This window comes from Babylonia areolata, chromosome 13, assembly GCF_041734735.1.
Source record: "Babylonia areolata isolate BAREFJ2019XMU chromosome 13, ASM4173473v1, whole genome shotgun sequence".
Taxonomy (NCBI): Eukaryota; Metazoa; Mollusca; class Gastropoda; order Neogastropoda; family Buccinidae; genus Babylonia; species Babylonia areolata.
This window is the reverse complement of record NC_134888.1, coordinates 13,588,732-13,603,471: the sequence shown is the minus strand read 5'-3', so window position 1 is coordinate 13,603,471 and position 14,740 is coordinate 13,588,732. Positions and strand designations below refer to the sequence as shown.

Sequence of the window (14,740 nt, the reverse complement as noted above, 5' to 3'; positions counted from 1 at the left end):
GGGCTGAGTGGGGTTACTGGACGGGGAAGGGTAACGTAGGGACCTGGGGAAGGGTTACTGGACGGGGAAGGGTAACGTAGGGACCTGGGGAAGGGTTACTGGACGGGGAAGGGTAACGTAGGGACCTGGGGAAGGGTTACTGGACGGGGAAGGGTAACGTAGGGACCTGGGGAGGGGTTACTGGACGGGGAAGGGTAACGTAGGGACCTGAGGAGGGGTTACTGGACGGGGAAGGGTAACGTAGGGACCTGGGGAAGGGTTACTGGACGGGGAAGGGTAACGTAGGGATCTGGGGAGGGGTGGGGCAGAATAGGGGTCCTGTGGAGACGGCTGAGGGGGTGGGAGGATGGATAGAGCAGGGGTTATAAGGTGCCGGGGGTCTGGGGAAAGGGGTACTGGGGGACTAGGGTCATTGGGGGAGGGGAATAGAACAGGGGTTCTGGTGAAATGTTAACTAGGACGTTAGAAGATGGTCCTTCCTTGGGCAAGGCCCATCTGAGGAGACGGAAGCCTTCCTCTTTCATGGGTTCTAGGTGTTCCTTTGTTGGCGTTTCTGCAGAAAACGAATTTTATATCGAACAAAGGTGACGACCCTATGCCCATCCCCCAGTCTGCAGGACCCAGCACTTTGTTGCAGCGGTCAGTGAGATGGATGAGGACAAGGCAGGAGGTTTTCGCATTGAGCTTGGCGGTTTTCAGTCGTCATTGTTCGAATCAGCCAGTTTCTTCCAAGAATGCAACACTTGCAGATGAACGGCAAGAACACCGAAACGGGCCCTAGGAGACATTCCCTCGGTATTTGTCTATGGTGCTTCTTCTTTCTTTAATTTAACGTCTGTTTACTTTAAGTGATATTAAACGTTGTGTGTGTGTGTGTGTGTGTGTGTGTGTGTGTATATATATATATATATATATATATATATATTTGGGGTTGGGGATTGTGGTTAAAGGGGGATATAGAGAAAAAAAAGGATAAACTAGAACAATGGAATAAACAATTCCCAAATATCTGTGTAACAGCAATTAAGAACATAAACATCAGTATTTTTTTTTAATTCAGTATCGGAAGATCGCATCACAGAAACGCTGCTATTGGACTGTGTAACAGGGATTCGGCAATTTCAGTCAACAGTAATTGGTTGGACATTATTTCTTTTATGATTTGTTCTGAACATGTTTTAACTTTGCATGACTTTGGAAGTAACCTGACAATCGTTTGACACTGAAAGAAAATATGATTTCGTGTGATCTGTTTACCACAAACACAGTACACGTTTTTGCTAAACTTTGTCTTGAAAGAGTCTAGTTTTATTCGAGACACCAGCGTCCATGATATTTGTCCCTGCTTCAGTGCAAGATTTCAAAACGTCATTCAAACATGTCTGCTTTATGAAAAAAACAACAAAAAACAAGTATGCAAATTCCACAGTCATTTTGGTGGATACATGTATAAACACAACTGGAAAAAACAAAACAAAACAACCAACGATATCAGTCATCTTAAAAATTTTGAATGGACTTTGTGCACCACAGATGACTGATTTGTCAGTGGCACCAGCTAACCTTTTGAAAAAAAACTGCGACAGTAAGAGATGCAACTGCAAAATGCATGGCCCGTGTTCTTCTGGGTGTGGTGAATGCTGTGTATAACTAGCTGCTTCATTTCCTTGTCTGTGTGCTGTGATCAGACAGCGATGCGGGAAGCACTGTGGCGGGTGTTGTGGCCTGTCGTCTGTCTTTGTGAACCAACAGTATTGAACACTGTTATTTTGCTCGTTCCAGACTCTTACGAAACGCTGTATTGATAATTTCCTATTCATATATTGATATTATTCTAAAATGCATATTCTCTCTGTCTCTGCCCCTGTCTGTGTCTCGGTCTGTCTGTGTCTGTGTCTCTCTCTGTCTCTGTCTCAGAGAGAGAGAGAGAGAGAGAGAGAGAGAGTTTTATTTTCAAAACACTGTTTTAAGAAAGTCAAAACGGGATGCTTCACGTTTGGTCTTCAGTGTATGCACGATAACTGGTTTTTTTTGTGTGTGACGTCATTAAGGTCCATATTACCTGTTTGCCTGAGCACCTGCAACATTTATATCTCAGGTTGGTGATGGCACTGATTATGGTGACTGAATTACCGCAAATCTTCTGTGGCAGTGTGTGATGGGTGGACCTTTTTTTTTTTCCTTTCCATGACGTTCAAGCCGATGACGACAATGAAAAAAACATAATACTGTTACTGTCATCCGCGTCCAGAATAATGTGAAAAATGTTGTCACTATTGACAGGTGAAGACAGAAAGACGCTAACATTATGTTTTCATTTCTGAATATGCGTGCTTAAATCCGAGAGAGAGAGAGAGAGAGAGGAAGGGGCGGGGGGTAATGAAGCACGTGCACTGGTGCATTTGTTCCACGCTCCCAAAGCACGATAGCTGCGTCGCCTGAACAAGGAGACGAATTCATGCGCTCTTGCTAATACCCACTAAATCCCCCAGACGTTGGGGTGTCAAACACCTAATTTTCACCACACTGTAGACTTAATCACTGCATCAGTGTTATTAAGAAACTCATTTGTATTCCCTACTCTCATCTGGAGAAGAAAAAAGCAGCTATTTTTCGTTGTAGAGATTATACCTCCCGCTTGCTCTGCACTTTAAAACAAAAATAGAGCAAAAACAACAACCCCCCCCCCCCCCCCCCCACACACACACACAGTCACACACACACACACACACACACACACACACACATGACACGTCTAATATCACTCTAAGTGAAAAGACGTAGAATTAAAGACACACACTCACACACACACGCGCACGCACGCACACACACACACGCACGCACACACACGCACGCACACACACACGCACACACATACACTAATTTAGAATGACAGACTATGACCCCACTCATTCTCTTCCTGAAGAAACTTGTTTTAACCTGTCCAGATTTCAGTTCAGTTTGTTTATCAAAGAGGCGTAACTGCGTTCATACAAATCCATATACACTTGACCACATCTACTGGCCAGATGTCTGACAGCAGCATAATCCATAACGTTCGTCAGGCCTTGAGGGCATGTATATACCTTTTGGCAACCTGGCAGAGTCGATTTCTTGTACAGAATTTGCCGAAGCGAACAGCCCTTTTGTTACCGTGGGTTCTTTTTCAGTGCGCCAAGTGCGTGCTGCACACGGGACCTCGGTATATCGTTTCGTTCGAATGAGAAGACGCTCACTTTGATTTTTCCAGTCAAACCTGGGAGAAAGGGCGAGAGCGGGAATCGAACCCACGCCATCACGGACACTGTATCGGTAGATAAGCATCTTAACCACTCTGCCACCTTCCTCCTTTCACTTAAACTGTTCCAAATAAGGGGGGGGGGGGGTGGAGGGGATCCCAAAAATCTCATTTTTCTGTCCAGGTTCACCAGTCCCGCTTTGCAGTAACCGGGATCTTCCTCTGCCACAAGGGATAGAAGCCACGGCTGCCCGGCTGGATGCTGCCTCGTGCTACTCCCGTGGACAGGCGAGCTGCTGCCTGCATCAGCAACAGTTAGCTCCCGTGGCCAGACAGCCAGACACACGATGGACACCCGGCAAGAAGACGTGGGTCACATGGCCCACCCAGCCACAGGGCTGCAGGAGGAGAAGGGTGGGGAGGAGGGGAGGAAGAGGAATGGAGGAGCAGGAGAAGAGATGGAGGAGGAAGACTCATCCATCCCAATCGACAGAGGGTGGGCGTGGATGGTGGTGGTGGGTAAGTGTGCTTCTTCTTTGTGTGTGTGTGTGTGTGTGTGTATGTGTGTGTGGTGTTGCTTTCTTCTGTTCCTTTGGGATCGTGTATCGTACGACTTGTATTTTATTTTGCTTTGCAATGTTTGATATCCTTTGGTTGGTTCAGTATTGCTCGTTTTTGTTGTATTTATTTGATCTAATCCAATTGACTTTGGTCTTGGGCAGATTGGACGTGTTTTGTTTAGCTTTAGAATGTTGTATTTCATACCAGTCGTTTTGTTTCGTTTTTATTTTGTTGACTTAACGTTTGTGAACAATCTGTGTCAACGCAGTAATGCGGTTTTGGTTGCCTGTGTTTGTCTGTCTGTACGTACTTACGTACGTATGTATGTGTGTATGTGTGCGTTGTGTACCATTAACTTATGTGAAAAAAATATGTTGTTTTAAATTCACACTTATTCTTATTTAAATTCCTTACACAAAACAACGCACTCGCACGCACAGAGACTCGCTAGAAAAGATAGCTACGAGATGATACACTCCTCAAAACGTTTTCAAAAATTGTTTTCCACACCTGTCGAAAGAGCCTCCACGTCCGTTTAAAGTCACCTGCAAGAAAAGCAAAGGTTCTACAGGCAGCCGGTAACTGTCTTGCACAGAGAACAAACTGGGCAGTTAGTACCAGCTGATGTATCCAGGGTATCGGACCTGACGACAAACATCGCCCACGCTCAGGCAATTAACTGGCCTTGACTGCCAACTGGCCTTTTACTCTTGACTGCCAATCGGGTAGACAACTGGCCTTTCACTCTTGACTGCCAATCGGGTAGACAACTGGCCTTTCACTCTTGACTGCCAATCGGGTAGACAACTGGCCTTTTACTCTTGACTGCCAATCGGGTAGACAACTGGCCTTTCACTCTTGACTGCCAATCGGGTAGACAACTGGCCTTTTACTCTTGACTGCCAATCGGGTAGACAACTGGCCTTTTACTCTTGACTGCCAATCGGGTAGACAACTAGCCTTTTGACTGCCAATCGGGTAGACAACTGGCCTTTTACTCTTGACTGCCAATCGGGAATTTGTCTGCCTTTTACTCTTTGACTGTTGATCAGAGATTTAACTGGCTTTTTACTCTAGGGTGTCAGTATGATATTTGATTGATATGTATTGAAAGGGCGGAGATATGAGAGACGCGGTAAACCACGATCTACTTGGTATGAGTGGTTTCGTGGTTGTGTTGTTGTTGTTTGTTGTTTTTGTTTTTGTGGTTCTGGGACGAATACATTACAAATGTAAGATACATGAAAATAATGTAAAAGCAGGGAAAAAATCCACCTTTTAATGCATATTGTTTACAACAACAAAAACAACAAAAAACACACAAAAAACCCCAAAAACAACAACAACAAAAAACCCAAAGATGTCAAAGGATAGAGGAAACGTAATAAACCAGAAGTGAAACCTGGACTTGACGTCACCAAATTCAACCAAAGCGTATCGAACAAGTCTAACTGATCTACCAATATCATCTACCAATATCCTTTCTACTTTTTTTCCGAAGTTTTTCTTTTTAAATGTCGTAAAAAAGCTATTTAAACAACAACAATGATATACTAAACCCAAACTAGCATTACTAGTTACATTGTGATCTGTCAGCGTAATCACCATACATCTCACCACACTAGCTGTCCAGGTTTCACAAGAGAGAAAAAAGTTCGAGTGCCACACATCAGGTGCAGGCTCACTGTCAGCTTCAAGCATGACAACCCACGCGTACTTACTTACGATTCCATTTTAGATCCTGCTTACATTTGTTTAGTAAATGTTGCATTCATATTTTGCATGGTCATCGAAAAAAAATCGATTGTGAGTCAACCTTAAATAGTCGGAATAGAAAACTTTTTTTAGACGGTGACCGTCGTAATATTGACAAATGAGCAAACATTATTTTTACTTTCATTCCTCGATTGTACTTTTCAGGCACTTGGTGTTTTCAGAAACGTGTCTGTGTCTGATAAACATATCGAATTTTGTCAAATCAAAGCCAATAAGAGAGTGAGAGACAGAGAGAGAGAAAGAATTTCAGAGCCAATAAGAGAGAGAGAGAAAGAGAGCGAGAGCGATCAAAACCGACCCTAAACCATTCATTACAACAATTCTTAAAGATCATGATTCTATTTAAGGATCGAACAGAAAACAAAAATCCTGTCAGCAAACCGTTCTCCAGCGCGCGCGCACAAACCCGCCTCTCCTTCGTTTACCCCCACACCCCACCCCACCACCCAACCACCTCAGTCCACGCGCGCGCCCTCTAGCATATACACATTAAATTACTGGCTTTCACTCACTCACACACAGGCCGAATGAGAGAGAGAAAAGAATCGATAACAGCATTCCTTTGTCGATACTTTTTCTTTCTGTCTTTCTCTTCTGTAAGTCTAACAAACATCCTGGCTGACATTTCATGTCCAACAACAAATCGATCTCTGGAAAACGAAACCAACAAGTCTGCAGACAGAATGTCAGCATTCCATTCTGATAACAGAAGAACTACATCCTGATAATACATCGACCTCCAGTCTCCGTTGCACCGAGTAACTCATCGGGTTCTGTCAACACTAGTCCTGGGACGACAGATTCATTCAAGGAGTTGAGCTGACGGGGTGTGTCTGAACCAAGTACTGGGGATATTGCCATGACAGAGGTGCCAGCCTATGCACTTTGTTCAGTATTTGGAAATCGGTCTCTTCGCATTGATACAAGGCCGTCACGTCAAGTTTCCATTGCTACTTGTTTCAATGGACCTGGTCACAACATTCGATCTGCTTTACGGAATTGTGAAAATAAGAAAAAACGAATTTCTAAACATTGACGCACGCGCACGCAAACTCCCCCTCCCCTGCTTACACACGCACGGATGCACGCACGCGCGCGCGAGAGAGAGAGAGTGGAGTTGTGCACTACTGGTAGAACCAGTGGTTGTGATGCACACATCCAGGAAGCGAGTGTCCTGATGTCGAGGACTGATTCACACAAACAACGTTGCACCATGTAACTCATCGGCTCCTGTCAACACCACCCTTGGGACGAAGACGCATTCAAGGAGCTCACCTGATGGGGGAAGGTGAACCAAATAAACGAAAATGTTGAAAAATAGGGATGTAGGCCCCAGTTAATGATTCTAATTTCAAATCGATTTTTTTTCAATCAGCTTGGCGCCCCTTGCCACACATTTGGAAGCATCAGCACCGTTTGGTACAGCGGAGAAAATCTTTGGAACATCAACGTTATTCAACATCGGGACTATGATAAGGCGCGGTTTTTGCATGTGTGTGTGGGTGCGTGTACGAGTTTTAGAGCATGTTTGCGCACACGCGAACTTGTGTGTCTGTGTGCGCATGCACTCATGTGTGTGAGTGTGTGCGTGTGGGAGCGAGAGGAGAGAGAGAGAGAGGCTGAATCCTTGAAGCCTGAGAGGTATTTGGGGACGGCTCAGGACTGCCCTACAGGTCACGTTTGATGGATGAACCGTGATCGATTTTTTTCCCTGCCTCTCTTTCCCTCCCCGAACCAACACTCTGTGTGTGTGTGTGTGTGTGTGTGTGTGTGCGCGTGTGTGTGTGTGCGCGTGTGTGTTTGTGTGTGTGTGTGTGTGTGTGATATTGATATGCACGTGCTTTTACGTGTGGTACTATAATCTGCAACCTTCCCCACCCCCTCAAAAAAAAAAGAAAAAAAAGGGGAAAACCTCTTTTTCTCTTTCGTACACACACACCACACACACACACACACACACACACACATACTCACTCACTCACTCACATACACACACACACTCTCTCTCTCTCTCTCTCTCTCACACACACACACACTCACTCACTCACTCACACACACACACACACACACACACACTCTCTCTCTCTCTCTCTCTCTCTCACACACACACACACACACACACACACACACACACACACACACACACAGGGTCAAGGACTGGAAAAGTCGGTGCTAAGAATCGATCTGTCTGTGTGGGTAATTGGTTTCTCGCAAATTAGCATTGTCGGTTTCTCTGCGAATGGGTCAAACTACTCGGAATTTCCAAATGTACAGATGTGTTTATAATCGGCCCGACCTTCACTTTGATTCCAAGTGATTGGAATGCGCGCGCGCGCGCGCGTGTGTGTGTGTGTGTCTGATATATTTTTTTGAATGTTCATTGATGTCCGGTCAATACAGTCTGACTGGCTTCAATGAATATATTGTTGGGCACTCGGCAGAGCACATGCCACCACTAAGATAGAAGTTGTTTGATTTTTCACAGAATAAAGGCAAAGAAATTGGTTTATGCGTACAAGTATAATCATTGTCACGGCTGCTCAAAGAAAGAAAGATTGCCGTTTTCAGTTTCTCAAGAAGGCGTCACTGCGTTCGGACAAATCCATATACGCTACATCATATCTGCTAGGCAGATGCCCCACCAGCAGCATGACCCAACGTGCTTAGTCAGGCCTTGGGTACATGCATTTTTATTTGTGTACCTGTGGATTTTTTAAAACAAAATTTTGCCAGAGGACAGCCCTTTTGTTGCCGCGGGTTCTCTTCCAGTGCGCCAAGCGCGTGCTGCACACGGGACCTCGGTGTGTCGTCTCATCCGAATGACGAGACGCTCAGTTTGATTTTTCCGAACTTGGGAGAAAGGGCGAGAGCGGGAATGGAACCCAGACCCTCACGGACACAGTGCTGACAGGTAAGGTCTTCACCATTCTGCTACCTTCCAGCCATCAAACTGAACCAAACAAAAAAAACCTTATCACATGCTTGAGCCCAGTTTAAGCGGTTAGCTTGTTGCTTTTCTCTTCATGTGTTCATGTTTGATATATTTCCTGATTAAAGATTTGCTTAAACCAAATTTGCCTGTGGATTAAGGAAGTATTGATTCTCCCCTGTGTCCAGATGCAGAACATTTTGAGGTGGTTGTTGTTTTTTTGTACAGACTAATCACCTGTCAGAATCTTTATTTATCCCATGACCCTGTCATTCCACACAGCTTCATGGTAATACAGACGTGTTTTTTCTGGATGTCACATCAGCTGTCACTGTCACACAATGGTTTTGAATTCTTCACACACGCACACGCACACGCACACGCACACACACACACACAGAATAAAAGTCCTGAATGGAGATAGCAGTCTGGATCACCCACTGGTTCTTGTCCCATGACGGGCACCAGCAGCAGAATCTCAAGCAAACCCGACCGCCGTGTTTGTGTCTGACCGTGCTGACAGACAGACAGATGAACCACAGTGAAGACATGACCCCCTGACGGCGGGAGCAAGTCTGTTGGTGAAGCTTTCCGAGGTCGTATACAAATAAGGGATCGTATGCAAATAAGGAGTCCCAACTGCCCAGCTACTGTGGGGGACAGTGGAGCGTCACACCTGTCGTTCGAGCCTTGATTTTATTTTATCACGCTGATTGACTGAAAGAATAGAAAAATTAAAGTGAAAGATATAAAAAGGTTTGATCCAAATATTCAAAACAAAATACAAAAAGCCCCCCCCCCCTTCCCCCCCAAAAAAAGGCGAAAACCAGCTGTTATTTCAATGTCGTTTATGATTTTCTTGCTTGGCGTTTAATTTTTCCCCTCATTATTTCTATTGGGATTCTGTCAGGATTCTATTTACCATGCCATGTAATTGGTTAGGTCTGCAGTGCGTTTTCTGTTATTTGGATGGAGTTCAACGGTGAGTTTTAATTTCAAAGCACAGGAAACTAACCGAGTTCGTAGTATGAATTGTGCACATCCAGTATCATGGCTGACATTCTGTCGTGTACAAGCTGTGAGATCACGTTGAAAAGCTCCACGAAAGCTCCTTCTGGCGCCCAGAATGAGCTCCACGGACAGCCCAGAATGTCCATTTGTCCGCCACTCACCGTACTTGATGGACACCACTTGTGTTTTCATATCACGTGCACGTCTTTTGCCGGACATACTTCAACCTCCGAACAGAGGTGAACATGCAGATGCAAAGCAATTGAAGTTTCCAAAGTAACATTTCATCCAGACACGAGACAACCGAAGCTTGCGACTTTTGATTAACACAACGATGCAGGACAGCTAAAGGTTCAGAAGCTAGAATCGGTCTTAATGGTCAAGGTTGCAGGTAGACAAATCTTTTAAAACATGTTTATAGGTACTTTGTTAGGGTTTATGCACTGCTTATTTGTACCACTGTCTGTCTGCAAACTGTGTTAAAATGTGCGTTGCTATGCTCAGTACTTGTGTCCATTTACAGACTGGTTCGCCACCTTTCCGACGCACCGTCACCATGATTTGGACAGTGAGAAACATGGTTTCATTTGGTTATGCGCATGCTGAATTATACCACGTGTTTGCAAGCTGTTGTGCCTGCAGTAACATCAACAGTGTGTGTGTGTCTGTGTGTGTGTGTTGATGAAGCATGCCACCTGACCACCCAGCGGCGGCCAGAATCAGCAGGTCGGCAAAGAGCGAAATGATCGCCGTTTGTGGTGGTGATGACATTTCTTCTGCAGCTGTATTCACCGGAATCTGTACACGCGTTGTTGCGTATCTGGCCTATTTTTTGTGCCTTGTCATTTAGGCGATCTATTCCGTTTTGGGGAGCTGATTGCAATCGTACATGGTATTTCCCATGTTGTAGACCTAGAGAGAGAGAGAGAGAGATGGATGTATTTTGATGTGTATATTTGGTGTTTTTTTGTTGTTTTTTTCTCCATCTTTTCCTGGGTGTGGGGTTTCTCCAGGTCAGGCCATTTCCTGTCACGGTTCCCTTGGGCTTCCGTTGCTTGGTTTGAGCTGCCTGGAACGATTGTGTTGTGTGAGATGGCGTGTGATGCCGCTGTGAATTACGAGAACAGACCTTGTGAGAACTGACCATCCACATGTTTGTTGTCAGATGCACGCATTTGCTTTTAGCCCCTGTGTTTGCGTATGCGCGCGTGTGTGTGCAGAATGCGTTCGTGCATGTTTTCATGTGACTTAAGATATTGTAGGATGCACAAGTTAATGTTCACGTTTAGTGTGTGTCTGCACACCGTTTCGGAATGCATATGCCCATGTTCACCTTGTGTATATGCGTGTGTCTGTATGCGTACGAATATGTGTGTATGCTTGTGCATACGTGCGTGTATGTGTGCGTATGCCTGTATGCATGCGTGCGCACGTGTGTGTGTGTGTGTGTGTGTGTGTTCAGGGTGTTTCGGGATGCACGTGCTGGTGGTGGGCGGGGTGAAGTCCTTCGGGGTGCTGTTCGTGGAGCTGCAGCAGCTGTACGGGGTGTCGGCCAGACAGCTGGGCATCGTGCATGGCCTGGCCTCGGTCCTCATGATGGCGCTGGGTCAGTGTTCTCCCTTCCCCCCCCCCCCTCTGTCTGTCTGTCTTTGTCAGTCTGTGTGTGTGTGTCTGTGTGTGTATGTCTCTCTGTCTGTCTGTCTGTTTCTGTGTGTGTATGTGTGTGTGTGTCTCTGTCTGTCTGCCTGCCTGTCTGTCTGTCTGTCTCTCTGTCACACACACACACACACACACACACACACACACACACACACACACACACAACACAACACAACACAACACTAATTTAGCTTGACAAACTATGATAGACAGAACGGAAGATGCGATATTTTGTTTTTGTTTTTAGATCCTTTTTTTAAATACTAAGCTGAGAAAGGCAGTTTGTTCCCTACAGCAACTGGGCCTGGACAGGACACAGAACGCTGACCTTGACATTTATTTTCCGAGTAAATGTCAGCACTCAGTGTTGTATTGTTTGTGGGTAGGGTTACTGATAGGGTGCGATGATGACGGTGATAATGATGACGTCGATGATGATGACGGTGATGATGACGATGACGGTGATGACGATGATGACGGTGATGATGACGATGATGACGGTGATGATGACGACGATGACGGTGATGACGACGACGATGATGTTGGCGTCATGTCCACAGGCCCGGTGAGCAACGCCCTCAGTGTGCGCTTTTCGTGCCGCTCCGTGGTTTTCGTGGGTGGCGTGCTGATAGGGTGTGGGTTCGTGTCCTCCGCCTTCGTGCCCTCCTTCACCTGGCTCTACCTCACCTACAGCATCCTCACAGGTGAGACAGCCAGCCACCACACACAGCATCCTCACAGGTGAGACAGCCAGCCACCACACACAGCATCCTCACAGGTGAGACAGCCAGCCACCACACACAGCATCCTCACAGGTGAGACAGCCAGCCACCACACACAGCATCCTCACAGGTGAGACAGCCAGCCACCACACACAGCATCCTCACAGGTGAGACAGCCAGCCACCACACACAGCATCCTCACAGGTGAGATAGCCAGCCACCACACACAGCATCCTCACAGGTGAGACAGCCAGCCACCACACACAGCATCCTCACAGGTGAGACAGCCACCACACACAGCATCCTCACAGGTGAGACAGTCAGCCACCACACACAGCATCCTCACAGGTGAGACAGCCAGCCACCACACACAGCATCCTCACAGGTGAGACAGCCAGCCACCACACACAGCATCCTCACAGGTGAGACAGCCAGCCACCACACACAGCATCCTCACAGGTGAGACAGCCACCACACACAGCATCCTCACAGGTGAGACAGCCACCACACACAGCATCCTCACAGGTGAGACAGTCAGCCACCACACACAGCATCCTCACAGGTGAGACAGCCAGCCACCACACACAGCATCCTCACAGGTGAGATAGCCAGCCACCACACACAGCATCCTCACAGGTGAGACAGCCACCACACACAGCATCCTCACAGGTGAGATAGCCAGCCACCACACACAGCATCCTCACAGGTGAGACAGCCACCACACACAGCATCCTCACAGGTGAGATAGCCAGCCACCACACACAGCATCCTCACAGGTGAGACAGCCACCACACACAGCATCCTCACAGGTGAGACAGCCACCACACACAGCATCCTCACAGGTGAGACAGCCAGCCACCACACACAGCATCCTCACAGGTGAGACAGCCAGCCACCACACACAGCATCCTCACAGGTGAGACAGTCAGCCACCACACACAGCATCCTCACAGGTAAGACAGTCAGCGACCACACACAGCATCCTCACAGGTAAGACAGTCAGCCACCACATACAGCATCCTCACAGGTGAGACAGCCAGCCACCACACACAGCATCCTCACAGGTGAGACAGCCAGCCACCACACACAGCATCCTCACAGGTGAGACAGCCACCACACACAGCATCCTCACAGGTGAGATAGCCAGCCACCACACACAGCATCCTCACAGGTGAGACAGCCACCACACACAGCATCCTCACAGGTGAGACAGCCACCACACACAGCATCCTCACAGGTGAGACAGCCACCACACACAGCATCCTCACAGGTGAGACAGCCAGCCACCACACACAGCATCCTCACAGGTGAGACAGCCACCACACACAGCATCCTCACAGGTGAGACAGTCAGCCACCACACACAGCATCCTCACAGGTGAGACAGCCAGCCACCACACACAGCATCCTCACAGGTGAGACAGCCACCACACACAGCATCCTCACAGGTGAGATAGCCAGCCACCACACACAGCATCCTCACAGGTGAGACAGCCACCACACACAGCATCCTCACAGGTGAGACAGCCACCACACACAGCATCCTCACAGGTGAGACAGCCACCTCACAGGTGAGACAGACGAGACAGACACCACACACAGCATCCTCACAGGTGAGACAGACGAGACAGACACCACACAGGTGAGACAGACACCACACAGGTGAGACAGACACCACACACAGCATCCTCACAGGTGAGACAGACGAGACAGCCACCACACAGGTGAGACAGACGAGACAGACACCACACAGGTGAGACAGACACCACACAGGTGAGACAGACACCACACAGGTGAGACAGACGAGACAGACACCACACAGGTGAGACACCACACAGGTGAGACAGACGAGACAGACACCACACAGGTGAGACAGACACCACACAGGTGAGACAGACGAGACAGACACCACACAGGTGAGACAGACACCACACAGGTGAGACAGACGAGACAGACACCACACAGGTGAGACACCACACAGGTGAGACAGACACCACCACGATGATTGATTGATAGATTCAGACACGAGAGAGATGATTGATTGATAGATCCACACAGGTGAGACAGATGATTGATTGATAGATTCAGATACGAGAGAGATGATTGATTGACAGATCCACACAGGTGAGAACGATGATTGATTGATAGATCCACACAGGTGAGACAGATGATTGATTGATAGATCCACACAGGTGAGACAGATGATTGATTGATAGTTCCACACAGGTGAGACAGATGATTGATTGATAGATCCACACAGGTGAGACAGATGATTGATTGATAGATCCACACAGGTGAGACAGATGATTGATTGATAGATCCACACAGGTGAGACAGATGATTGATTGATAGATCCACACAGGTGAGAACGATGATTGATTGATAGATCCACACAGGTGAGACAGATGATTGATTGATAGATCCACACAGGTGAGACAGATGATTGATTGATAGTTCCACACAGGTGAGACAGATGATTGATTGATAGATTCAGACACGAGAGAGATGATTGATTGATAGATCCACACAGGTGAGACAGATGATTGATTGATAGATCCACACAGGTGAGACAGATGATGGATTGATAGATCCACACAGGTGAGACAGATGATTGATTGATAGATCCACACAGGTGAGACAGATGATTGATTGATAGATCCACACAGGTGAGACAGATGATTGATTGATAGATCCACACAGGTGAGACAGATGACTGATTGATAGATCCACACAGGTGAGACAGATGATTGATTGATAGATCCACACAGGTGAGACGGCCACTACCACAATGATGGATATGGATACGTAGCGTCTATCCTCGGTTAGAGACCAAACTCTAGGCGCT

The 14,740-nt window shown here is 47.0% G+C and overlaps 1 protein-coding gene across 1 annotated transcript in view; it reads left to right on the top strand.

Annotated features, from left to right (window-relative positions):
- Positions 1-3,716: 3,716 nt before the first annotated feature.
- Positions 3,717-14,740, top strand: part of LOC143288833 (uncharacterized) — a 30,130-nt gene continuing 19,106 nt past the window's right edge. Inside the window, exons 1-3 of the mRNA XM_076597479.1 lie at positions 3,717-3,757; positions 10,978-11,121; positions 11,735-11,878. Coding sequence (XP_076453594.1) covers positions 3,745-3,757; positions 10,978-11,121; positions 11,735-11,878 — 301 coding nt within the window. The 5' untranslated portion in view covers positions 3,717-3,744. The remainder of the gene's footprint in view (positions 3,758-10,977; positions 11,122-11,734; positions 11,879-14,740) is intronic.